Here is a 26,555-nt window from a genome sequence, read left to right on the forward strand (position 1 = left end):
TCACCCAAAAATACCATTTACCATTTTTATTACACCCTTCACTTGTTTCGAACATTGAGTTTTCTTTTTTTTTTATAAACACAATAAGAGTATAATTTAATAACTCCTATAGTATTGAAACAAGTGAAGTGTGAGAAATAGTGAGTACATTTTAATCTTTGAGAGAACTGTCCCATTAAGGCCTGTGACTGTGTGAACATTTCAATATTTTAAATTTTAAAACAGCCACTACAAATTTTTTGTAACTTCAATAAAGATGAAATATTATACAATGAAGACTATGCAGTGTTGATTATTCAATATCTGTACCAGAATAGTGAATGCCTAAAAACTCATTCAAAATCATTCACTTTTATCTTTACTATATTTTATTTATCTATGCTTGTAATTTATTTGTTATATATTATTCGAGACTCAATCCTCTACAAAATCCCATCAATCAATCGAAATAAACATGTTAAATCATCTGGTGAAATTGTACTCACATCGCAATATATATCACAGAAATACAAAATATGGTAATGTCAGATTTTTCAATTATCGCGCAGCCCTAATTCAAGTATACAGATATTTTTTTAACTAATTTCCATGACTTTTTCAAAACTTTGTGTTTTTTTCTGTTTTTCCAAAACGTTTCCAGGCCTGGAAAAAACCATTTCAAATTCCATGACTTTTCCCGTTTTTAAATGACCGTATGAACCCTGTTAACAGTACACTCAAAGGCCCAATTAAAAAAAATAAGGATATATTTTTATTACAAAAGCACATCAATCCATCTCATAAGACATGCTTTAACATCATAATGGCATATAGGTTAGTTCTACAAATGATTTTGTGCTTTCTAAAGCCTCAAAATATTGTATTATTTATTATACTATTTATTGAAATTATATTAAATAAAAAATTCATATTTAAAAATAGTTTACTGTGATTTTTAGAATCATTACACCAGTCATTGATAGGCCTGTCAAGATAAAGAATTTTTGCTGTTGAACATATCGTCACTGCAATAACTGATATTATTGTCATTTTTAAATAATTATATGCCACTGACCATACACCACTATAATAAAGCAAATACTCTTAAACACTTTCAAGGGACAAAAAACTTTTCACTCTCAAGTTTTTTTGGATTCGGCAATCTGATGTTAAATCCGTAAATGAGGATATTATTTATCCTATTAAATGTCCTAGTAAGTAAATGTTGAATAATCAACATTGACACCAGTGAGGTAAAATGTAAATGTCCTTGTAAAATGACTTCACTGTTATTTGTGAATTTGTAATCATATACAAACACCAAAAATTACTGAGGTCATGTCCAAGTTTTGTATGAAAAGTCGATATATTGCTTATTGTAACAGGCCTAGTCTTCATTATCACATGATCATGAGTGTCGCTCTACTAAATTATTAATAATGATTCATATTTATATGAAAAATCATTGTCATTGGTGCATTTACTGTAATTTTGATTAAATGGCGTCTTGATGAATGTAAAGGCTAATCAAACGCACGCGTATGCTTCAGCGCAGCCTTAGCGCAGCCACATACCCCTCGCTGTGGCTGACGCCAGCATGCACCTCTTCAAAAATGTAACTACATGTCCAATGACGCAGAGCACAAGCTCTATGATTGGTCAGCTTGGTAGCTGTGACGTGCATGGGCGGGGATGAGCGCTGTGCAAACCCATTGGAACGAGTGTTTACAAGTGTCAAGTTCCGTGAAGGAGGTCCAGGTGGAATGTTTTGTTTTGTGTTTACCTTATGATTAAAGTTGTACATCCACCGGTTCCTGCCTCTCAAAGAGGGAGTTTTAGCTATGTGTACATTAAGGTAGTATTCAGAAAAAAACAAAACACCAGCGAAGAAACTCGACACAGAGGAACAGAAAAAACTACTGCCAGCTAGCGGTTCAGAAGCGTTATTGCAGAGCAACACAATCAGCGCGCAGAATTATAAATGCATGGCAATGCACACTCACGCTGATCACTCGACACAGAAATATAAACAAGGCTAAAGAGAGTTCTCTCAAAAACAAAACAATATAAAAAAAAAAAATTCCAAACTGCTGACTGCTACTTTATACAACAATTTCTTGTACGTTTGGTTATGTACCTCTGACTTTGTCTTCTTCTCAGCTGCCATCAGCTGTACTTTATCCCTCTGCTCTTTTGGTGCTGAGCGGTACATGTCCAACAACAGCTTCATCTCCCTTTGGGACTCTTGAGCTTTCCTGCATCATAATCATATTTTTCCATCAGCTTCTCTATTAACGTTATTAGCTCTTCTTAAAGTCATTTTCATCATTCTACTTATCATCATTTAGAGGGGAATTGCTTACTTCAGCTCCACCCGCACTATTTTCAGCTGCTCCATCTCCTTGCGTTTAGGCCCTCCAATTACAGCACAGCGTTCAACTGGGATGTCTTCTGATTGGCTGCTGCTTGTGCCAGCTTTGTCTCTCTCTTCTTTCACCCCTAAGCTTCCAGTACTGCCACGCGTCACCCGCTCTCTTTCTCTCTGTTCCTTCTCTTTGTCCTTTTCCTTTTCTTTGTCTTTTTCCTTCTCCTTTTCCTCCTCTTTTACCACAGTCTCTGCATCTGTACCTGGTTCAGTCTTGACTGTTATACCTAAAAAATAAAATATGTCAATTAAAAATTAAAGCAAAATATAAACTCAACAGTGGCGTAATTTAAAACAAAGTGCAATGTATTCAGACTGTGTAATATTTGAAATACTATATAGCATTACTTAAAGAGTTCTATTTGATTTGGTTGATTTTTGAGAGTGCATCCGCAGAGGAAATTTAAATCATTTAAACATTTTTTTTCCAGGGCACATAGCCTGGCCCTATAGGGTCTCTTTTTAAGCAAGACTAGTTCAGAAAAAACATAAAAAATAGGGGTGTTCTTTTGAGGTATATATATATTTATGTGTGTGTGTATATAAACATACATACATATACACCCGCCAACCTGCCAAATGTGAGTAGATTTCAGCTGTGGCAGGTTGGACAGCCACCTCCACTAACCACTTTGGCTGGTTGAAAATAAATTTGAAATTGCCAGAGCAGGCTCATAACTAAAGATTAGGACTTCAGTTTAAGACAGTTTGACAATATGTGTGCAAATGCGATCAGCAAGACTGATAACTGTTCGTGCAAGCAAAAGAAAGCAGGTGAATACCGAATGAGATCAGGCGATTGGTGAGACAGGCACTCCTCACTCACTGACAAGGGCTTCAGTGTCACGCACACAGCTGATGTGATGCGTGCGAGTGCTTAACAGCTCTAAATTTCAATTATCAATTCAATTCTCAATTATTTATCAATTTCAATTCAATTTATCTTTATTTCTATAGCCCTTTTACAATGTAGATTGTGTCAAAGCAGCTTAACATAAAAGATTGTAGTAAATTGAAACAGTGTCAGTTCAGTTTTCTGTGTTGAAGTTCAGTTTAGTTCAGTTCAGTGTGGTTTATTATTCACTGCTTAGAGTTCAATCACTGAAGAGCAAATCCATCGATGCGCAGTTCTCCTTAAAATAAACTGGAGAAAATGTTGCTAGCGCACCCACAGTTCTGCTGTTTTCAAGAGCTCCAGATTTTTTTCGGGTCAAATGTAGCTTGTTATTATATGTATATATTATTAAAGTGTAATGCCTCAGCTGTGTATTTAAAATGGCGCTTCCTTTGTTTTTATTTTCCTGATTTGTGCATGAGCTATTGATGCATCTCTCCAATATCATCCAGTAGCGTTCAGCTGCGATTCTGGTTCTGCCTTTTGGTACCCTTTTGTTGTGCTAGGTACCCTTTCGAAAGGGTACCCAAAAAGCAGTTTAGTACGGTTCACATTTTGGTACCATCTGTGTAAAAGCAATTAAGCTAACATTACTAGAGGTAGCAACAGTAGCATCCATTCAGATTGTAGCAGTGTTTGACTGTTGAGAGATGAATGTCTTCCCATGAATAGGCATGGTTTTAGTGCCACCAGAGGACATGTACCAGGCATTTGAAAGCAGAGCTTTGTGACAAACTCAATAACACATATTTTAATTAGCTTTACCCAGATTTTTAAAATAAAAATGAGAAAGTGTACCAGTGGTGCTGGGTGTAGCAGAGCCGCTGTCAGGCTCCGTCTTCACAGTAACGTCGGTGGTCGGGGCAGGGGTAAGCGGAGAGACAGTCTCCTCCTTCACATCCATCTCTGTGCTGGACTGAGACTGAACAGCAGCATTGCCTTTGGCAGCCCGGAGCTAGAAGAGATGACAGGAATTTCAGAAACTACTAGTTTTCTATCATCTCCTGGGAAAAAGGATTTTAGAGGCAACAAATCTTTGTTCTCACCTGGTTGAGCTCTTGCTGAGCCTCTCTCAGTCTGAGTTTATATTTGACCACCTCACCCTTCATCTGCTGGTTATGAGTTTGCAGTGTACTGATCAAATGTCTCATCTCTCGGTTTATGGGGCCTGGAAAATAATAATGCAGAGTCAGATTTTCCAACTGCATTTTAAGGGGCAGCATCATGCAAATTTTTTGCTCACTTAAACGCTCAATGCATTATCATAAAAATTAATACAAATAAATAAAAATTAAGAGTTTTATAGTCTCCAAAGAATGGTCAGTGTCCAAAAATGAATCTGTCCATCATCTAGACTTCAGAATGAATACACACAGGTTTACATCAGCACTATAAATTGAACAATAAATCAAAATTTAGCTAAATCTGTGATTCATATGCAAAAATTGTCAGGGAAGCACAGTTCTGTGATCAACAGCATATCTCCATTCAAAGGCCAAAGGTTGCTCTCATGCAAAACTCTAAACACAGCCTGAAGAAGAAACCCAGAATAACCCTATAGTAGTTGCTGAATAAACAGATGATTTAACTACTTACATTAATTCGGCGTGACTAACAGACACAGGACTGCGACAATTTATGGTTTATCTAAACTCTTATTATAAATTACCTTATAACAAATTGTACAATGCAATGCCTTAGTCACTGCTTGGTATACTATGAATTATGTTGCATGCCTTATTTTGGCTAAGACGCCACATTAGCTCACAGATGGGTTTATTTTAAACACTTGACTTAAGTTATAAAATGATTTTGGAGTAAAAGCATGTTATTAAATGTGTTTTTATGTTTTCATTTGCAGCAGTTTGTAAGCTATGCAAACATTCATTATTATATCACAGAATGATTATCTTTGATTTCACTATCGCACAAGTAAATAATCTGGCATAATGAATGTGATATTGCAGAGATTGTCAGTGAGCTATGACGTACTACGTCATAAATGTTGCTCCAAGTCAAAGGACACACTGGAGATTTACTACTGATTAAAAAACCGGCTTTGCTGACAAAATGCGCATGACAATCACCTTTGAATAATTGTGCAGCCCTGACTTTGTGTGTCTCATTCAATCTCGAGATATACTTTTAACTGTCTTCAATAATATAAATAAAAGCATAACTGCTACATCACTACAAAGAGAAGAGAAGAAGCTTACCTGCTTGTTCATTAGCAGCTAAAGTCTGTTCAAATTCAATCCTGAGCATCTCGTACTCCTTGCGCACTTGTGCTAATGTGTCTTCCAGCTGAATGACTTCAGTGCGGACCTTCCGCTGCAAGGAGACCTCATCATTCTGTAATGAACACGGACATCATCGTTACACTTTATCTACATTTTATTACCCATCACTGCAGGAACTGCATTATTATATTCACTGGTCATTCACATACCTCCATGTGGTCCAGCTGGCGCAGCCGTGCAGTCCTGGTCGTGTTGAGTCTTGCTTTGGTCTCATCCAGCTGAGATTTCAGCACCAGTGATTCATTGTAGAGCACAGAGAATTGAGACTGCAGACAGCGATACTCTGCACTGTCTCTGGCCACTTCCTCAGCTCTGGACAACAGCTCCACCTGACAGACAGAGAGAAACAGAGAGAGAAAGAGAGAGAGAAAAAGATTGGTCTTTTACTGGGAACTAGAAGCAATTCTTAAGATTTTTCAAGTTGCAATGATCTAATTCATATCAGACCTCAGGGCTCAAAACTGGGCAAAGGGCCACATTTTGCAATCATTTTGACTGCCAGTGCAGCTAAACTTAGTTCGAGATTGTGACTCATAATAATCAAAATAATATACAATAAGATTAAAGCATCGCCCTTATGACATGTTGAGTGATGTTAGAAATCCTTGAAAAGCAAAATGCTAAACCAATTTAGCATGCTAATTAATGCAAGAAACAGGCTAACAACATTTTAAAGCATTCTAGTAACTTGGTACTATCTAGATATTTACATTACTGCATTCACATACATTCATTTCAATTATCTAATTCGAGTTCTTATTTCTTTTTAATAATACATTTTCCTTTTAGGATAATGTGTGGTACATTTACTGAATCTAAGGGAGTTGTTTTCTCTGTTCCAGAGTGTTTGTGTCCTCAAATAGTAGCTGACAAGAAGCAATCTTTAAAGGACAAGATATGACAGATCGGTTTGTAATTTTCCATTCCAAATCTCAGATTTACCCTGATATTGCCAAAACATAAGATGGATGTGAAAGTTATTGGAGCAAATGCTCTCGAAGACTTTACCTTCATGTTAGTATTCTCCTGGTAAACTGTCTGAAGATCCTGCTGGAGTTTCTGGAGTTCACTGAGCCGATTCTCCGCCAGCTCCCTGTTCTCCTCTAATTCGCTGTTCATCTCTTCAAACTAAAAAGAGACCAAAGGATTTAGTGGATTTTTTTGTGTATTATTATTTAAGGCAACAATCTAAATAAATATGAAAATATTTATGGTAAATATATGGCAAAAATGTATTATTTAACTTTGATGACATAAATAATATGCAAAAAAAAAAACAATATGAATGCAAATAAACATATTTTACATGATATGCATAATATTTTATAGATCAAAAGCTTAAATACCATGCTTAGATCATTAAACACCATGCTTAGGTCATTTACTTAAAAAAATAAGAATACATCTATTTATCAAGGAAACAATACATTTTAAAGATTTCATGTTGATCAATATTTACATTTAAGAATTATTTTATGCTGTTTTTGGAACTTAACATCGACCAAACATTTCTGGGAAAAAGGCATCAACATTTATAATAAAATATTGAACTGTTCAATTAATATTAATAGTATTATCAATAATAATAAGAAAAAGATATATTTTTAGCATGATGCAGCAAATTCAAATATTTTTTAAAGATCTGAAAATTCAGAAATAAAATATTGATTTTGAGAAGTTGATTTTCCATGACATATAATGAACAAAAAAATAGGCCACTTTGTATAATACTAAAATGGTTTTAGCATGATGAGTATTAAGAGTATTATTATTATGAGTATTATGACTTTAAAGGCCACTATTAATGCAACAATTAATAAGTGGAAAGTAACATAAACATATCAATAGACGTGAAATAGCGCTATATACAAAATACTTTATAGAAACATTCCATTTTGATAAAAGGAAACTACAATTTAAAGTAACAAAACAAACATATGATATTCAATGTCTTGGACAAAAAAAAAAATCTACAAATTCCCTGACATTCGATGTCTGTAATAGACATTCTAAAATGGCATGACCTGAGGAAACCCTGATCATTTTTCCAAATAATACAATTCTTTCAGAGTTTTGCTCTTTTATTAAATCTTTTTAAACAGATAAATGCAGCTGTGGTGAGTACACAAAGTATAAAACACTATAATAGTACTGACGTAGAGAAATGTACATATAGCTGTTTGCTTTATGTTTACAGTGAGATTGATTAGTACTAAGAGCAAACATTGATGTCAAATGTTTCATTTACCTTTCTTTTGTTGATAGTGATGGTTCCACATACACTGCTTGCTTCACCACAAACCTTGTAACCTTTACTGTTCACCTGGTTATGACAGAAAAGCACAATATCACTTCTGACAGATCATAAAAGACAATAAAATACTACATTTAGCTTGGGTTTACTATTACAAATGTCTATCAGAGTCAACCATAACTGCAATGAAGGTTCACCCTTTGAGCATCTGCTTCTTATTGCACTGTTTGCTTAAATCGTCTGCTCTTATTTTTATTTTTTTTACTGTGAAAGTACACAAAAATCTTGTAAAAGATTTTATCTCAAGATCCACTGGACTCGCAAACTCCTTAAGAGGCTGAATAATAAAGAAATATCCAATGAAATTTGCGTTTTACATGTTTCTTGAAAATGATTGTTTATTACTACATAACATGTATTACTACTTAAACATGTTGATGTGTGTGGTATCTTCAGTTTCTGCCGTCTCACTATTTGAGCAGCATCTCCAGCATAAGGAATGCCCGAGGGACAGTAGACAGGATCATTACTGGCCCGATCGGTGCTGCCAGGTCACCAGTTTATTTGGCTGCTACTGTTGAGGTATTGTCACACCTAGACGTTTGTTTCGGAACCTGTCTTGTTTGCCCAGTTAGTGCGGTTTGTTTGGCATATGTGAATCCGCTGCAAACTAATCTGTCCGAGATCGCCTAAATAAAGTGGTCTCTGCTCAATTGAAATGAACTCTGGAGCAGATTGATTGTAGTGGGAAAGCAAAATGATCCAACGAACTGATGAGCCTGGCTATATCACAGTGCATTATGGATATTTAATAGGCATATATACGGCAATATGAAGAGAGAATTATGAGTAGGGTTCCTACCGGTAAGTGTGAAAGCATGCTGAAATATTACAGAGTGCTGTTTATCCGTTAGCAAAATTGACCAAAATTACCATCTGATTTTTTTTCTTTGAAATTTAGTTTCATCCTAATTATATATATTTTTAATTGTCAGCTGTATTTAAAGAAAAGTTATGCTTAACAAAAAGTGTATGTATGCAGTTATGTTTGGCTTTTGACACTTTGTTTTAAGAAATAAGCCGCTTTTCCACTATCGTGCTGAATCGTTCTTTAAGCAGAACTGTTCCATTCCGTGCCAAACCGGGCCAGACAGCACGGATACGGTTTCATTTTCCACTGTCGTGCTGCGACAAAGCTCTTTAAAACATTACACAAACCGCATCAGTAGTTGCCTTGGTAACGCAATGTAAACGGCTCCCTTTGTTCAATTAAAGTTAAATAAGAGCCGAAACTAGTTTTTTTTTTTCATAAAAGTGAAAGCAACCATGTGACTAAACACTGTTATACCGCTCTATCAAATAGGTGCTAAATATAGGTACATGCACCCTTATTTATCTATACCTTGCACAGCTCTGGCTAAATTTATTTGGAGGGAAAATTACGAAAATGTACCGTGATGATTGAAAATAATTGGAGGGGAAATAAATAGTATTTAAAATCTCTGAACATAACAGAAAAATAAACAATGATAAGACAACAATAATAGTGCATTTGCATTATAGTGGCAGAAATATAATTTTGGACAGGCCTTGTCAAAGGTAAGCGGGCACTTTCACTAATAAAAACACAGCACATAAATTATTTCATTTTTAACAATTAATTAAATTACACTGCAAAAGTTGATAATGATATAAAATATATTACATTTTTGTTTTACTATTCAAACATTAAATAACGAATGCAGCAAGTGAAATAAAAACGAATATGAAACACATATATATAGCAGGATTTAAAGCATATAAAGCACTATTATATTTAGCAAAATGCTGCTCTATTATCTTTTTATTTTGATCATTTTATTTTTATTATAATTATTTTTTGTGTTCATAATTAACTAACAAGCTGTAGGCGAATTATTACTAGACGTTTCAGAAAATATTTGCGTAGCTATATTAAAGATCACCAAGAACAAAAAAACAAAAACACAGAAACATGTTACATGCCTCATAAATGTCATATAACTTATGTATAACTGAATCATTTAATTGCCTAAAGCTGAAATGATAAAAATTGCTCATTTTATTTTTATCAAACATTTGTCAAAACGTATTGATATTTTTTGAGTAAAAGCAATACTGACATTTAAGAATCCATATTTATTTAATTCATTCATTCTTTTGACTTGTTTATTAGTGCATATGCTATAATATAAATCATACAACAGTACCTTGGACAGTTACAGTGCCGCTCCGTAAAGCTTTCAAGCAAAGTCTTTTGGACGGCCGACATTACAACACGAACACGCCGTCCTTCGGGTGGTCTCGCCGGTATTAACAAGCTGTCCTGGCTTTGAATTAAAAAGTGCAATTATTTCCTCGTTGTTAAAAGAGTCTGCAAGTTCGTGTTCCATGGATATGGTGATGTTGTTGTGGAATTTGGACATCGACGATGCGAAGCGTGACTTTATTCGCTTTATTCGATGCGCAGCAGGAAAAAAAGTCAGCAGCGCAGGTCGCTGACATGTCTCTCCCGGATCCGAGCGAGTTTTGTGCTTTGAAATACAGCGCTGCGTGCAATAAACTCACATTCAGGCAGGCGAAGTAGGTTTGTATTCAAGTCAATGAAATAATAACTTTAATGAATAAAATATCTTCGCAAGAATGTGATGAGTTATTCACTTCTCTGCCAGATAGGCTATATATACTGCTCTATGGTTTAAAACCCTTTTCAAACTGTATCGTTTAGACCTGGATCATTATTTTATATTAAATGTACTGTAGTTTATTGAGGATGTCTGATGACTAGCGCGCTTCTGCTGAGCCAGCTGTGGTAGCTTAGCAACCGAGTCGCGACGTCAACACACAGAATCTGTCAGCACAGTTCAGCACGGTTGTCTAACCGTGCCGAGAATTCCGGGCCGAGAACGGTTTGTAATCGTGCCGCGCCGTTCCAGGCTCAGTGGAGAAACAACCGTAACCGTACCGAAGTGTTCTTAGAACGGTTTGGCACGATAGTGGAAAAGCAGCTATAGTTATTACCTTCCTTTTTTTGGTGGGGCCAGTGAGAATTTTATCAGGGCAAGTACAAATCTGAACCACTGGATCCTTAGCATTGAACCCTGCCACAAAATTTTACTGCTTTATTTGAGAAGAACTACTGACATACTGGTATATACAGAAACTTAGAGTCTTTTGGTAATTAGACAAGATTTTTAATTACATTTTACAATTTTTTTCCTAAAGCAGCAGCAAGCACATTTCAAAAAAAGTTCAATAGAAATAAGAAGACACTTGTGACTCTGGGTCAAAAAAGGGTAATTTTTTTGCAAATTGAGATTCATACAACATCTGAAAGCGGAATATACTGTACAAGCTTTTAATGTGGTTTGTTAGGACAATATCATATCCTAATCTAAGAGTTCAAAAAAATATGAACACTAAGAAAAATTTCTCAGCAATGCACATCACTAAAATTCGGTTTTGTAATATTTATAGCTGAAAATTAACAAGGTGTTATCAGTGAAGATTATCTTAATATTCAAATGATTTTAGCCATAAAATGAACATTTTGACTAATACAATGTATTTTTGGCTATTCAACGTTTTGTATACTGTAATGCAGGGCTATTCAATTGATGGCCCGCGGGCTGAACCCGGCACCCAAGCCAATTTGTTCCAGCCCTCCAAACAGTGTGACCAAGACATCAAAAATAATATTAGTTTAGTCGAAAACGGCCACCATAGTTATGAAGTGACGTGCGTCTATTTAATACAGCACGAGCTGCAGTTAAAGGCTGCAGAGAGCGCAAGTCACCATAAGCGAGTGGTGCAGGCAGCCGAAAAACATTTGGATGTGTTTGTAGAAAAGGCCTTTTGTACAATGCACGGATATTGTTAATAGGGATCCAACAATTAGCCGATTTCACTATTAACTGCGCTTTAATTCCTCACAGTTAATTAATCGTAAAAGTCTTCTTTAAGCCACATTTCTGTTGCACGGAACGAAACTGCTGCAATTTAACTAAGTTATGCCAGATTGCCAACTGTGCGCTCGTTTAACGTTCCAAGCTTGTACACCGAGGCTAATACGCAAGCAAAACGAATTGACTACAGCAGCGGCCGTTTTCATATCACGTCTTTTCCGCTTGCAAGTTTGTTATTTCTAATGTAAGAATATATGCCAATATGCGCGCACAAGCGAAGCAACGCGCTTGCAGCTTTCCGGGCGCACGCAGTAGAAAACATCTCACAGAGAGAGCTGTGCGTGCCTTTCAGTGCAATGTAAACAAAAGATATGTTTTCCGAATTATTATTAAAATGATTATGTACTGTATGTATGAACGCAGATGGCAACAGCAGTTAATATAAATAGCTACTTGCCTAATATAAAGCTTGAATTTACATTAGACGTGATAACCGTGAAACCATGATTAATCTTCAGACTATATAATCTTACAACCAAAATCTATAATTGTTGCAACCCTAATTGTTACGCAGTTCAAAACATAACATATGAATGTGTCTGAATGCAGAAGAAGCCTACTCCAGCAATGCACTGCTTTTGTTGTGCTCTGAAATAGATTTAAATGGTTGTAAAAAACAAAAAAAGTCTATTGTATAATGCACTAATATTATGTAGTTTCAAAATACAGTATGTTAACATTTTAATGTAGAAAAAGCCAACATGGGTGTCTTAAGGAGCAAAAATACAGCATATGGGCTCTTATATGCTGTTGTGTCATCACTCATATTGCAAGTCATATCTCTACGGCCCTTCGTTTGGGATGCTTTTCATGAACCGGCCCCAATGACAAACTAATTGAATAGCCCTGCTGTAATGTATACGCAAGTCCAATCAATTATTTACAAACAACAAACTGGACAAGAATTTGGTTTGATTCATCAGTTGTTGACTAAATGGAAAAAATTTTGAATGCAAGTCTAACGTCAAGTAAAGGCTACGAGCGCAGATCAGGCCAAAATACATATTTATTTTTAGTAATTATTACTATTTTATAAATAACAACATATATAACTAAATATTGTTCACAAGGAAACCAAACATACACACACAAAAAAAGTTATTTTAAAATTACTTATTAAATTTTTATTTAACACCCACTTAAGGATTGTTAAATGAGGTCCATTTTCATTTCATATTGACCTTGTAGGGCAAAACACACTTACCCTTTCCAGCACCTCCACCAGGTGTGTGTTAAGCCGATTCTCGCGGCGTCTGATCTTCTCCATGTCCCACTGCAGCTCCTCAATGAGCCCCTGCAGCTCACTGATCCTGTTATCAGCACGATTAGCCGCCCGGCCCAGTGAACGAGACTAAACACACCACACAAGCATCTACTGTGAGCACTCGAAGTAACAAGGTTAACACACAAACACATCAACAAATCAACCACCACCAACCTCGCTGGTCATGTGACTGTGCTTCTGCTGGAGGCCATCGGTCAGCTGGCAGAGACGCTCATTCATACCGGTCAGGAGGGCATTGAGGCGGACGGCGACGTCCCAGAGACCGCCATCTGCAGGACATGTGAATTAAATATTGAGTATTTGTTTGTTTTAGATTATTTGATGGATTATCCCATGGTGGTAGATGTTCGTAGTTAGTGTCACCTTTTCCAGACTCCAGATCCTTCTTTAGCTGATCCACCATGTTCTTCAGGTTCTCATAAATTTCCACCACACGACTGGCCTGTTTGCAGCTGGACTCCACTCGCTCCTGCAGCTCTGCGTCGATCTCCTCACTGGTGCTGCTGGCCAGTGTAGCCAGAAAAGAGCTCACTCCCTCCCCCTGCTGACCTGGATTAAAAAATACAAAAGAAAAAGTTACTGACACGGCCTGGTCTTGTATGGAGTGCTGCTTGAAAGATTATGAAGATTGTGCAGAATTGTACAAGGAATAAAGTGTCAAACTCAGTTCCTGGAGGGGCGCAGCTATGCACAGTTTAGTTCCAACCCAAATTAAACACACCTGATCAAACTAATTGAGTCCTTTAGTCTTGTTTAAGACCCTCAGGTAAGTATGTTGGACCAGGGTTGGATAGAAGGATAGAAGATGTTTACATGTAATGTAGACCATGGGCAATTTTAGGATTTTCATTTTAGGGGGGCTCAGCTCCTTACGAGGTAAAAATAAATAAATTAATAAATATAATAATAAATAAATTTATAAATAAATTAAGTAAATAACTAATGAATTAATTCATTCAAACTTTTAACGCAAAAAAAATTTATTTAACGCAGTTGTAGCGTTTTCTCCAGTTTCATCTAATTTCGTATGTTTCATTTTTTCGAACTTTTGACTTTTGTTTTAATGGAGTTTGATACCGCATGTCGAACGGAAATAAAAACCTCTGCATTTGGTGACTCTGTGGTCCTTTAAGGTAATCAAAAAAATAGCTGTTTTTACATGGTAGACTCTTAATAAGAGTCTTATCTTAATCATATTAAAATCTGAGTATTGGTGTCCATGTAAATGAAGTGCTAGATGAAGTCGCGAGCTGTCAAAGTCAGCGCATTCCTCTGCCTTTCAGCATCCGCCCTCCAACGTTTCATTAAGTTTGACATGTTTCCCGCTTTAACGCAAGTTTTGTAAAGTGTCTGCTTCGCGTTGTTGTGTCAGAATCCTTGTGAAATACAGCCATACTTTAAAACGCTTAGTTTAAGCAAATTTGATGAACGCGATCATGCGTGTTTATATATAGTATAGTAGTAATTTAGTAGTAATACACTTAAAAATGTTTGTTTAATATGATAGGGTTGTATACTAGTATTCCACTGTATTACATAGACAGGCATTTGAGTTCTGAATAAGCCAAATAGGCTCAACCCCCGTTTACTGTAGTAAAAACCACTTTCTATGTTCGAGTGCATTTTTTTGTTTCCATGTATTAAATACATAAACTGCCACTTTTCTAATTAAATGTGGCGCAGTAGGTAGTGCTGTCTCCTCACAGCAAGAAGGTCGCTGGGTTGCTGGTTCGATCCTCGTTTCTGTGTGGAGTTTGCATGTTCTCCAAGCGTTTGCGTGGGTTTACTCCGGATGCTCCGGTTTCCCCCACAGTCCAAAGACATGCAGTACAGGTGAATTGGGTAGGCTAAATTGTTAGCAGTGTATGAGTGTGTTTGTGTGGATGTTTCCCAGAGATGGGTTGCGGCTGGAAGGGCATCAACTGCATCAAAATGTGCTGGATAAGTTGGCGGTTCATTCCGCTGTGGCGACCCCGGATTAATAAAAAGACTAAGCCGACAAGAAAATGAATGAATGAATGCTTTAAAATGGAGATAGTTAATCGCCAGTTGTGGCTGATGACAGCATAATCTTTGTGCAGTCATGATGTTTATATGCATAAAAGGTCGGTCAAGTTAGCGTTAATTTGCATCTATTTAAAGTTTTATCATTTTAAATGGTCATGCTGTAGTAAAATAAACATGATATAAAACATAAATGATTATAAAGTTTTATAATTTCCAACTTTCATAAAAAAGTTATTAAATAAAACATTAACTTCAAATTAAACGCAATAATAGTATGTTCTGACATTGGTTTTTAAAAAGACTTAAATCGTATACGGAACACCGTTAATACTCATCATCTTCAGTACACATGCAGAGGTGGTACTTTTCCCATGTTTTCTCAAAAACTACTGCTCCAAATGACATCAATCAAAGTTTGGATGGTGCAATAGCTATTCGCCCAGTGAATGATCACACAAACATGCTTATCTGGCTTTCAATGACGGAGGAGTGGTCGTTTGAGTGCACTAAATAGCAAAAAGTGTATGGAACACGGTTAGTCTACATTAGTATGTTGAGGTAATCAGGACTCATTTTAATGGATTGTGGTGTTGGGACTGCTTGACTATGTAAATAAAACATAATCACGATTATTTTGGTCAATATTGTAAATCACTATTATTAGTGGGCAAGGCAACTTTTTTCTTCTGAACTAAGTTTGCTATGACACCTATACATTTCTACAGCAGAATGGATAACCAAAAAACTAAGTAAAAAAAAAAAAAAAAAACAACTCAAAATTATTACAAATATATGAAAAAAAATTAAACAAACCATGCTTTAAGCATAGCCTTCATTGTAAGAATTAAACTTGATTTGTTTCTTATTAAAACTAAAAGTCTTTTATTCAAGAGAAGTGAGTGATTTTGTCCCTTTCTTTTGCTGTTTGATTAATAACTATAGCAGGAATATAGCTGCTGTCACTTTAAGAGCCACTTAGAGACGATTTAAAATTCAAATGCATTTTCATTCTCAATTTTAAGATTTTATACTGCCCACCCTATAAGCAACTCCTTAACTTTTCTGATTTTAAAGTAATAAAATGATGAGCACCTTATTTGAATCTGCTTTGTTTGAAATGCTAATTATTGTGAAAAGCGCAAGTAAAATGGAATTGAATTAAATTCTATACATTCATTATTTCCTAACAAAACATTGTTTACATGAACAATCACAAAGTGCCGGGTTTGTACACATTTTTGCATTTATTTGACAATTCGGGCACACAACTTGCATGGTTAAAATATGAATTTAGATGTGCATGTTCTGGTCTGTCGGTGAATTTAAGCACATACAAAGCACACAAATTTTCTTTCACACTCTTAAAAATATGAATAAATCGAATACACTTCGATTAATCAGGCACGTCTCAAACTTTTACAGATTTTCATGTAAAATTAGACTTTGCGGACTAAACAAATGTGGACTGCTGAAAAGGGGGCAGGATATGACGTAATAACCAATGGCATTTTAAAATTGTTGGAGACCAAAATCATAATCGAAATTGAATTTTGATCAAATGCACAGCCCTATCTGAAGCCACATGCCAGTACTGAAATCAAGGCAAGACAATAGGCCTTGAAAAGTTGAGCGAATAAACTCTAACATGTGGAAAGCTGGGCTCAAGAAAGCACTTTAAATACAATACATTTTCGAGTTCCATCTACAAGTCATTACCTCTGTCTTTTGCACGCTCCTGGTTTGAGTCTCCATCCGGTTCTGGTGTTCCAGGTTTTAAGCTCCGCCCCTCAGGAGGTTGGCTTTCCACAGGCTCACTGCCCGATTGGTCACAGCAACGTATAAATAATCGTACATGTTCATCAAACTAGAAAAGCAGGATGGAACAAAAAAAACGTATCAGCTGAGAGAAATATAAATGTATTTCATGTCAACTGTATGACCCAATCCTAATTCTGTTTTTGTACCTCTACCCCTTCCCCTTGACCCTTGAAACAGAGTGTAAAGGAGAAGGGCTTCAAAATTTACTCTACACAACAGCACCTGCACACGTCATCATATGTCATTGCGATCTCTTGCTTTATATGAGATTGACGATCATGACCGCTGTGGCTATTCCAGTTGCCTAATTTTTTTGGTAATTATCTCAGGAAATCACTGAAGACATATATCATGTTATCATAAGGATATAATATGGCAGTAAGCTCATAACTATAGTGTGCATTTACACCCTGGAAATATACATCCATGTAAACAACACAAGAACAACACATCCCACAAGAAAACAACATTAACCTAATAGCAGACACTGTAAAAAGCTCATTCCCAGCCACAAGACCTTTCTGACAGGGTATTCGAGTGTCATCGAGTGTCAGAAATGAAAGTATGTTATGGGACTGCAATACAGGAGTTATTATTATGGATTATAGATTGTGACATTTAGCGGTTTTTATTTTAGCTTTTTCTTAAAGCATGACGATAAAACAGGAACGGCATTATGAATTTATTAAATCATATGCTTGTTTATCATAAAAATTCATAACAATGACAAAAAAACACTCTTTTGTGCATCTCTTGACTTCCAAGTGCAGCCATTTTGCCATTGTAGCTGGTGTATTCAAATTTTCTTATCCTTTGGTTTTGAGTGAGGTTCTGAAAAATCTGTTTCAAGGGGTATCTAGCCCTTCCCCTTAGCCCTATGCCTTTAAGCTAAAGAGAATTGGGACAACTCAACCTCTTCACATGAATGCGCAAAACGAAGGGTAGGGGTAAAGGGAAGGGCTAAGGGGTAGAATTGGGATTGGGCCTGTATGTATAGCAAAGAAATAGTTTTACCTGGTTCCAGTATCGGTTTAGAATCAACAAACTGGCATCATCTGTTGCCTGTCGAGTCTCCAACGTCTCAACTCGCTCCCTCAGTTCATCCTCAATCACCTACATTAAAAACAAATGTATATATTACAGTTTGTGTCTGTATAAAAGCTTACAAACACTTTTGTACAGTGAAACACGTTGCCTTTTGGACTGGTTGAAATCGATGAATGTAAGGGCAGTTTTCACATAGACATTAAATAAATTGATCAGGTTGGGTTGATGTCCACATTTATATCTCACAAGCTTAAAAATTATTTGATCTTTTTTATCTGTTTATTAAACTTTTACAGATATAACAAAGTGATTTTACAGAGAAACTTAAACAAATATTATTCCCACCTAAACAACTCCACCTAAACCCACATCTAAACAAGATGAAATTACATTAATCTAAGAGAGAAAATAGTTATAAATAATAATAACAATTAAAAAAAGAAACAAAAAATTATTAAATAAATAATAAAAAAAACTGTACAAAATACACATGTACCTTGATAACCCAATATTATAAACATATATTGGGTAATCAAGGCACCAATTGGATTATCAATACATAATCCTCAGGTATTTATATAATGTACCCAATTACATTTGCTTTGCGAAAGGCCCTAAGATTTAGATTGACAGTCTGTAGAGATACTGACATGCTCAGGAAAGAAATTTCTAAATGGGTCCCATGTTTCTAAAAAAAGCCCTATTATTGCTGTTTGTTGTAAACCTGATTTTTTCCAAATGGATGAAGCCCATTGCCAAGGATAGGTACCGAAACTCTATACTTTATTAGTATCGGTGCAAAATTATAAAAGACTGAACTATTGATAAGCTCTGTTGTTAACGGTTCTGCTATCAGTACTGGAGAATTACTGCTGAATAAACATTACTTACAGTAGCATAATTTAACTAAGCAAGCTTTTCTAATTTGCAATATTTGATATTTTAGTCTGCACAGTTGGCAATCTCACGTGAGAAATAGGGTTGGGTACCGAAACCCGGTGCCATTATGGCATCTGTACCTTTGGAATCGGTATGCACCGGACCGAATCAGCATATGAATTTCGGTACCTAATTCCAGTGCCACTAGTGCTGCGACAAGAACATAGAGCAGGTCACACACCAGAAGTGCTGCTCGGCAACGCACAGCACCATGCATTTTAGAATTTGCAAGTCATCAGCTGTCCACGGTGCCCTGCCACAACTCAAGACTGGTTAGATTTCTGCCATGCCACAAAGTTTCTTTTCAAATAATATGCGAATGTGCACGTCTGGTGTGTGATACTATCAACTGTCATGTTCACGGCAGGGAGACACATAAGTATGCATTGTGTCACACCATCTCTAAATATTTAATTCTAAACAGCTTTGAGCGATACGGATGTCAGCGATGTTAGGCGTTTGTTATTGTAGCTTATAAAAGGCAAAGCATCTTGCATTCATGCTAACAAACAAATGATGAAAAGAAATATATTAATGCAATTCAAATAAATAAAATATGAATTGATGTTTACTTTTAAACTTATTATAAATATATAATCATTATATTGTTCAATTATAATGATTTAAAAAAAATATATATATATATAAATATATATATATATTTTTTGTTCAATTAATTTAGCAGTACCGTTTTAAAAGTATCGATTTAGCACTGGTATCAAAAAAAAACCAAACGATTCCCAACCCTAGTGAGAAACTCTCGTGTTTTCGCCCAATAGTACAACGGCGAGCATGTCAATAAAAAAAGCTTTCAACATTTATTGGCTGTGCGCATGCACAGCGCTGACACATTTATCCTTGCAAATAGAAATGGTTGCAGCATATCAGCAAATCACTTACATTCCCATATAAAAAAACATGCTTTCTAGTGTGAAAAAGTTGTGTGCCTTTTATCAAATTTATTTAATTACAGAAGGTCCAGTTGTTGCATGTGCTGTGCCTCTGCTTCACTTATCCAATATGTCCATATGTCTGAAGTATTCTAAAGCAGCAATACGGTTTTGTACTGTCGTCATAGTTAGCATAAGATTACGGTTTAAAAAAAACAATATAACATTAAAGCACATCAGTAACTCGGCAGAAAATTTTTTATTTAAGTCCCTTCGCAAATACATCGCAAATAATTGGAAATCTGGTGACTGCAATACTAAAAACGTTGGGAACAACTGTGGTTGGAACCAAAAGTTTACTGAACTTTTTTCTGGACTGCTCTCAAGTGGTGGCCTTCTACATTCTGATTGCTTGGTGCCAAACCACGTCATAGCTCATTACCATAAAGTTGACTTGATTTCAACTCTCCCCAACGCCCATCACCGGCGAAGACGCACCGCACCATTCCTTGCCACCGGCTCCCATTGAAAATAAATGACTTCCAGTTCGAATGATCCGTCAACCAGATTAAAAATTGTTTTTGGTTGGATGGAAATATAGCCATTGTAAAATATTGATAGCAAACTTAAATTATGTAATGCTTTGTAATGTTTTGCAGGACTTATAACATATTTGAACATTTTGAAAGAATCCTCTATTGTTCACCAGGACTGCATTTCATTTGCCAAAACTAAATGAATATTTCATGTAATTACCTGTCTTTGGTCTAGAGCTTCTCCCAACTTCCTGTTTTTAATCTGGAGTGCTTTGATATCTTGTTCTTCCTGTAAAAACAAAATACAATGTCAGTGGAAACCAGATTCAAGAATCAGTTTCTAGATTCAGGATGCAGAAATCAACAAAGTTAAAATTCTTCACACAGTATCAGACATCATTACAGAAAAAATACACAAAGACCAACACTGAGGGGTTAAAAAATATGACAAAAGGAAGTGAACTAACAACCACAATCTAAACACTGACTTAACTAGTCTAGCCATTTTAATTAACATTAAACTAACTTAAAACATAAAGATAAATCACATACAAGCCATGTAATTAGGGCTGGGTGATGTGGCCTGAAATCCAAATCTCGATTAATTGAACATTTTAGCTCGATTGCGATTAATGAACGATTATTTTGTTTATTTATTAAATGTTTTCCCTCATAGCCCACAAACAAGTTTTGTACAGTAAATATGCTCATATATAACGGCTGGGAGATTTTTGAATGAAGGGTGCATTACTTGATTTCATATTAATTAAAGGAAACACACACTATCTACTATCAATGATTATTTATTGAATGTCAACATAAAACAACTGAAATTAAAACACTGCCTAAAATTAACTTTTCGTATTAAAAAAAAATGAAAATAAATAACTTGCACTTTTGGAAACAAAATAAATTATTTTGAGTGTTTTTTTATATTTAAAGTAGAAAATAAGCAGTATCTCTTATAAATAAAAAAAACTCTTGCATATCCTGCAAATATTTTAAACAGTGCATTTCTTGCATCTTCTGTAAACAAATATTTTAATGTAAATAATAATTAATTTAATGAAAAATAAACCACCTCAATGCATCTCTGGCACAGCTTCCAATCATCATCAATGTAAAGCAAAGTAATGCAGCCCACGCTCATCACGACTACCAACCCAACATGTAGTAACATTTTTGAGAGGTGATCGGGTATGCGAAGGCAGCGCCGGACCATACGCATGCGCTCGGTGTAAAAGTATAAATCAGCCTTAACAGAGCAGGGTCATGTGACTCTATACGCGGTAGGAAAAGTAATTGAAAAAATCTACCTGGATTACCATTCAAGTTCTGAATGTCGATTTTGATTACTTTAGGATTAATTGTACAGCTCTACATGTAATAATATAACATATAATTAGATGGCTATGTAATAATAATATTATATTAATATAATAATAATAATAATAACGTTATATTATTTTAACTTTCATAGATTCATAAAATCATTTTAAGGTCTGCATGAACTAAAATTTGCTGAGACTTTTATTTCAGTATGCTGATGCATTTACAACTGATACGAAATATTGAGTAGGGAGCGTGGCTTTCATTTTGCACATCATTCCTTCACAGCAAACTAATAGTAAGAAGGGTGTGATTAAGAATATTGTAGCTGAAGCCATCAAACAAACCTCAAAAGAGAAGGGCCGGTGTTCTAATGATCTGTGCTACCTCATCAGAATGTGCTACCGGTAGCTCAATCGGTAGCGCATTTTGTTGACATCTGAAGCTGACAAAATGCTCTACCCCTGTTTTTACACCCTTCTTTAGGAAGGTAGCTCATTCTGATAGAAATTTAAAGCTGACAAGATGTGCTAATCCTGCTTTTTTTTGGATGAAATATGACAGATTGAGCTACCGGTAGCACATTCTGATGAGGTAGCACAGATCGTCAGAACACGACCACTCCAAACATGACAGCAAATGCTCAGACTATGATTAAAGATATGTCATAATAAATAAAATGATTGTTAAAAGTTTAATAGTTTTTTTATGCATATAGTTAACTATCTATGTGATGTGGGTAAATAGTGTTTCAATCTGGCTACGACCACAAGTATAATTCAAACCTGTGGGGAAGCCTTGAACAGCGTTCTATATTTTGCTGACTTGTGTACTTACATTATCCTAAATGTTTAAAAATATGTTAAAATCCAAAAAAATAAGCAGTTTTACCTGACAAGAGACATCATTTTCCAGTTTGGTTTTATAGAAAACAGCAAAACAACAATACAACTTTAATATATTGTGTTTTATTAGAGTGCACAGAGCAGTATTATAACAGAACCCTAAAATATTTTAGTATGACTAGGGCTGTGACGGTCATCGTGACAACTGCGTCACCCCAATTACTGCAAATGTTAGCGGTGTCAAAATGAAAGCAATCATTAAAAAGGGTTTTGTTTTATCAATTGTGGAGTTTAGTTTTAATAAAATGAATATAATAAATTATAATATTGATTATAGTGTAGACTACTTTGCAGTGTCCAACAAAACTACATTTTTATAAGGTTACTCTAATAGACCTAATACCTAACTGAAAACGAATGTGAAAATGCAGTTGCATCTCTACTAAAATTAATTTAACGACAAATTTCTTTTGCGTTTTTCCCCTTTAGAGATCAAGAGAGCTGTATTTAAAAAATTATTTAACTAAAACCTGAAATGAATGCCCATTTCTTTCCCATGTGAGTTTAGTGTGCACTCATCTCTCAATAGCAACTGTTCTAGTTTCATTTCAACTGCTTTTAGCTTTACTCTGCTTCACACTACCATGATGATAAGTTCTGAAAACTTTGCATGATTTCTGCAGGAGAACCACAAGATGCAATGAAGAGGAAAACTGACACGATTCCACACTCGGTCTCAGCATCATCGAAATATGCCTTTGTTTGTTGTGAATATGCGAAAAGATCATCTCACCAAGTTGGCCCCTCCTCCCAGTTTGATGACAGTTTCAACAGCCGTGCTTCCTCCTGACCCCGTGCTCATACCCTCTCCATCTTCACCTCCCTTCTTCTTCTCTGGAGGAGCACCGAGGGCGGCAGAGCTGCCGGCATCACTGGGGCGCTTCTGACCTGACATCACTTCCCGTCAACACCACCACTGTCTAGAAGAGCCTGAGAGACAGACACCACACACAGTCACCACTCATCACAAATTATAATTATCAAAATTACTGTTATTGTTTTTAACAAAATACATCTACAATGGTTGCTGGTTTTACTAGGCAATTATTATGGAATTAAAATGATATTAATAACTGTAATTGTTATAAGATGATAATTAATTGCATGGCTGACATTTTAGGTATCTGTACATTTTTGTTATGTTTTAAGTGTTTTAACAGTATTAATATTTATATTTTAACGATCCATGGTTGTAGTTTATTATGAATTATTGTAAATGAGTACCAATCATTGAACTTAACTTGAATGTATCTTAACACAACTGACTATACGAAAAGTACTCGTAACAAAGCACAAGTTCATATGATAATACCATGGTATATTCCAAAATACCACGGTACTACATGGTATACATATTTAACGATATTACTAGTTACTCAATGTTATTTTGATGTTCGTAGACACACTCGTAGGCGTCATTAATACACTATACATTGATGATAATGTAAGAGGGTGTATTTATTGTAAAATTGTGACGAGCCGGTGTAACCCGGAGCACAACTCAAGCTATATGAAAGCGCTACGATCAGAGGCCACTCAGCAGTGAAAACTCACGGTGCGGTATTAAATAACGGACAAACAAAGGCACCTTTTGCACCTGTGATCATTTCTTACCTATTTTGATTTATTTTGACAGTGAAATGGTTTTGTGGATGTTGCTGTTGCGCTTCACTCAGCGGCCGATCCACCTCCCGGAAACAGAGCGCTGCTTCTCTTCTACTGCGCACTGAGCCGTCAGAACTGCAGCGCCACCACACAGCGGTAGGACCGACTGCAAGCCTTTCCCTTTGTTATTACTGAAGGTTTAGTTTTATTCCACTAGGTGACAGTAAAGTATTTATAATCTTATTTTGAACAAAATAAAAAACTTCAACGTCTTCTAAAAATCATAAGCCAATTTTATTTATATTGTCTTTTTCTCCCCTTTTTTTCTAACTGCCTATGAACACATATACAACAAGAGGAACACAAATCACACAATATGCCAACAGTACGTATCATTACAAGCAGAGACTAGATTAAAATACAGCCAGGATAATAACATTGAATTAAAATGAATAAGAATGCATATATATTATGAGGGTACAGTATAGTTTACTTGTCAATCTTGAATTTACAGATAATATTAGAGCTTTTTTTGATTGACATTTATGCTCCATATACTGCAATGTTGTTTGAATTGGCTATACCCGACCGCTTCATTTTGTGTGTATGAAGTTTTCCCATTATAACTATTTGTATAATAATATAAGTTTTCTCCTTTTTCTATATTGTAATTATTTACATCTATCGTTATATCAGACCCACCCAATTTAACAACTGCATCAGGTTTCCTTCTCATAAAAACTCTCAATATCAATCTAAATATCTCTGTATAAATGCAGCGAAAAATCTATGAACAATTGTTTCTTTCTCGTTACAGCAAAATTCAAGCAGTCACTATTTAATGTAAAACGTTCCAATACATGTTTCGCTGGATAAATTTTGTGCAATATATTAAACTTCCTTTACTTTGTTATAAACAAAGAATTTGTCAACCATTCTCCAAGCCTTCAGCCAATTTAAGTCACCAAATATTGATGAGAAAAAAACCTTTCACCAGTCATTCAATCTCTAAAGCATTTATTTAAAATGTTTTGCTTTTAAATATAAATATTTCCATTAAATATTGTTTGACTTATAGCGTCCAAATGAAGGTTTTTACTGCATTCATCATCTCTGAGAAAACGTAAGATCTTATGAGGTAGAGCATCCATTACATTTGCAGATTCACTATGGAGTCAGAAAAGACTCAAATGTAATTCACGCAAAAGACACGATGTACACATGCGTAGCCAAATTCACGCGCATAAAATCAAATTCACGTGCATAAAATATTTATTTATATTCACAACAAAAATTTCACGTGCACAAAATAAAAATACATTTTCATAAAATACGTTTCACAAATGCAAAACACCATTTGCAAATGTATAAAAGTGTACAAAAAGTTTTGAATGTTTAAAACTTGCGAGTTTATCCTGAATGAGAATGTGCAAATCCTCTTTCACGTACGACTCCCCCTGGATATGTGTGTGTATATTTGAGACTTTCCTGGCAGAGTCAGGACAACTCGTACCTTTCAGCCAATCAGATGAGAGCTGTAGTCAATGACATCAACTCTGCGCCTCATTTGCGCAAACTGTTTCTCTCCAGCAGGGCGAACGGAGCCAAGTGGTGCTCGCTGCAGAGCCATTTGAGGAGAGGTGAGCTCCAGAGAGGGGGAGCTTAAGCTTGAGCTCCACCTTTTTTGCACTTCTTCTACGAGTGATGTCACTGGGGGTAGGGTTAGGGGTGGGGTTGGTGTACGCATTAAAACAGCTTACAGGAGGAGGAGCGACAGCTCATGCTCCCCCTCTCTGGAGCTCACCTCTCCTCAAATGGCTCTGCAGCGAGCACCCTCCCAACGGAGAAAGCAGCAGTCACAGTCGCACATTTTCCATTTATTTAATTATTTGACCATAGCCTCACTCTTTTTATCCATTATTTTGACGCAGCTCCGCTATTCTTATTTATTGTCTCGCAGCCTCATGCGCAGGTATTATTAAGCGGTAACAGATCGATTAAGGTGTTTACATGTCTGTACTGCGCTTGAATAAGGCGACTAAAAGCATACTCCACACGTCTTAATTCGTTTTCTTTTTAGTTTGATTATGACCTTAATCTGATTAAATTAATGAAAAATCAATATATACATGGTTAACTATTAATCAGAGTATTGTCTTAATCGCATTAAAATCGAATTATTGGTGTCCATGTAAACGTAGTCATTGTCAGTTTTCTGCTGCAAGAAATAGAAGCCGTTTCTAATATATCAGTTCAAGGTGATGGTAAAGAACAAAAACTCCTTTAAATATGGGAAAATACTCCTTCTATCGCCAGCTGTTGCTTTTATTTAGAACACGGTTTAAATCAGCCTTGCTG

General features: G+C 35.7%; 1 protein-coding gene across 1 annotated transcript in view; it reads right to left on the reverse strand.

The window, feature by feature from the left end:
* Positions 1–24,291, reverse strand: part of rnf20 (ring finger protein 20, E3 ubiquitin protein ligase) — a 30,824-nt gene extending 6,533 nt beyond the window's left edge. The window contains exons 1-16 of the mRNA NM_001256175.2: positions 24,207–24,291; positions 23,326–23,522; positions 20,579–20,647; positions 17,961–18,059; positions 16,845–16,992; positions 13,485–13,670; positions 13,275–13,390; positions 13,041–13,187; positions 7,848–7,922; positions 6,608–6,727; positions 5,749–5,928; positions 5,516–5,651; positions 4,346–4,467; positions 4,098–4,254; positions 2,343–2,631; positions 2,117–2,234 (exon numbers count right to left, since the gene is read on the reverse strand). Coding sequence (NP_001243104.2) covers positions 2,117–2,234; positions 2,343–2,631; positions 4,098–4,254; positions 4,346–4,467; positions 5,516–5,651; positions 5,749–5,928; positions 6,608–6,727; positions 7,848–7,922; positions 13,041–13,187; positions 13,275–13,390; positions 13,485–13,670; positions 16,845–16,992; positions 17,961–18,059; positions 20,579–20,647; positions 23,326–23,487 — 2,124 coding nt within the window. The 5' untranslated portion in view covers positions 23,488–23,522; positions 24,207–24,291. The remainder of the gene's footprint in view (positions 1–2,116; positions 2,235–2,342; positions 2,632–4,097; positions 4,255–4,345; positions 4,468–5,515; positions 5,652–5,748; positions 5,929–6,607; positions 6,728–7,847; positions 7,923–13,040; positions 13,188–13,274; positions 13,391–13,484; positions 13,671–16,844; positions 16,993–17,960; positions 18,060–20,578; positions 20,648–23,325; positions 23,523–24,206) is intronic.
* Between the last annotated feature and the right edge of the window lie 2,264 nt (positions 24,292–26,555).

Source organism: Danio rerio, chromosome 14, assembly GCF_052040795.2.
Source record: "Danio rerio strain M-AB ecotype USA chromosome 14, GRCz13ab, whole genome shotgun sequence".
Classification (NCBI taxonomy): Eukaryota; Metazoa; Chordata; class Actinopteri; order Cypriniformes; family Danionidae; genus Danio; species Danio rerio.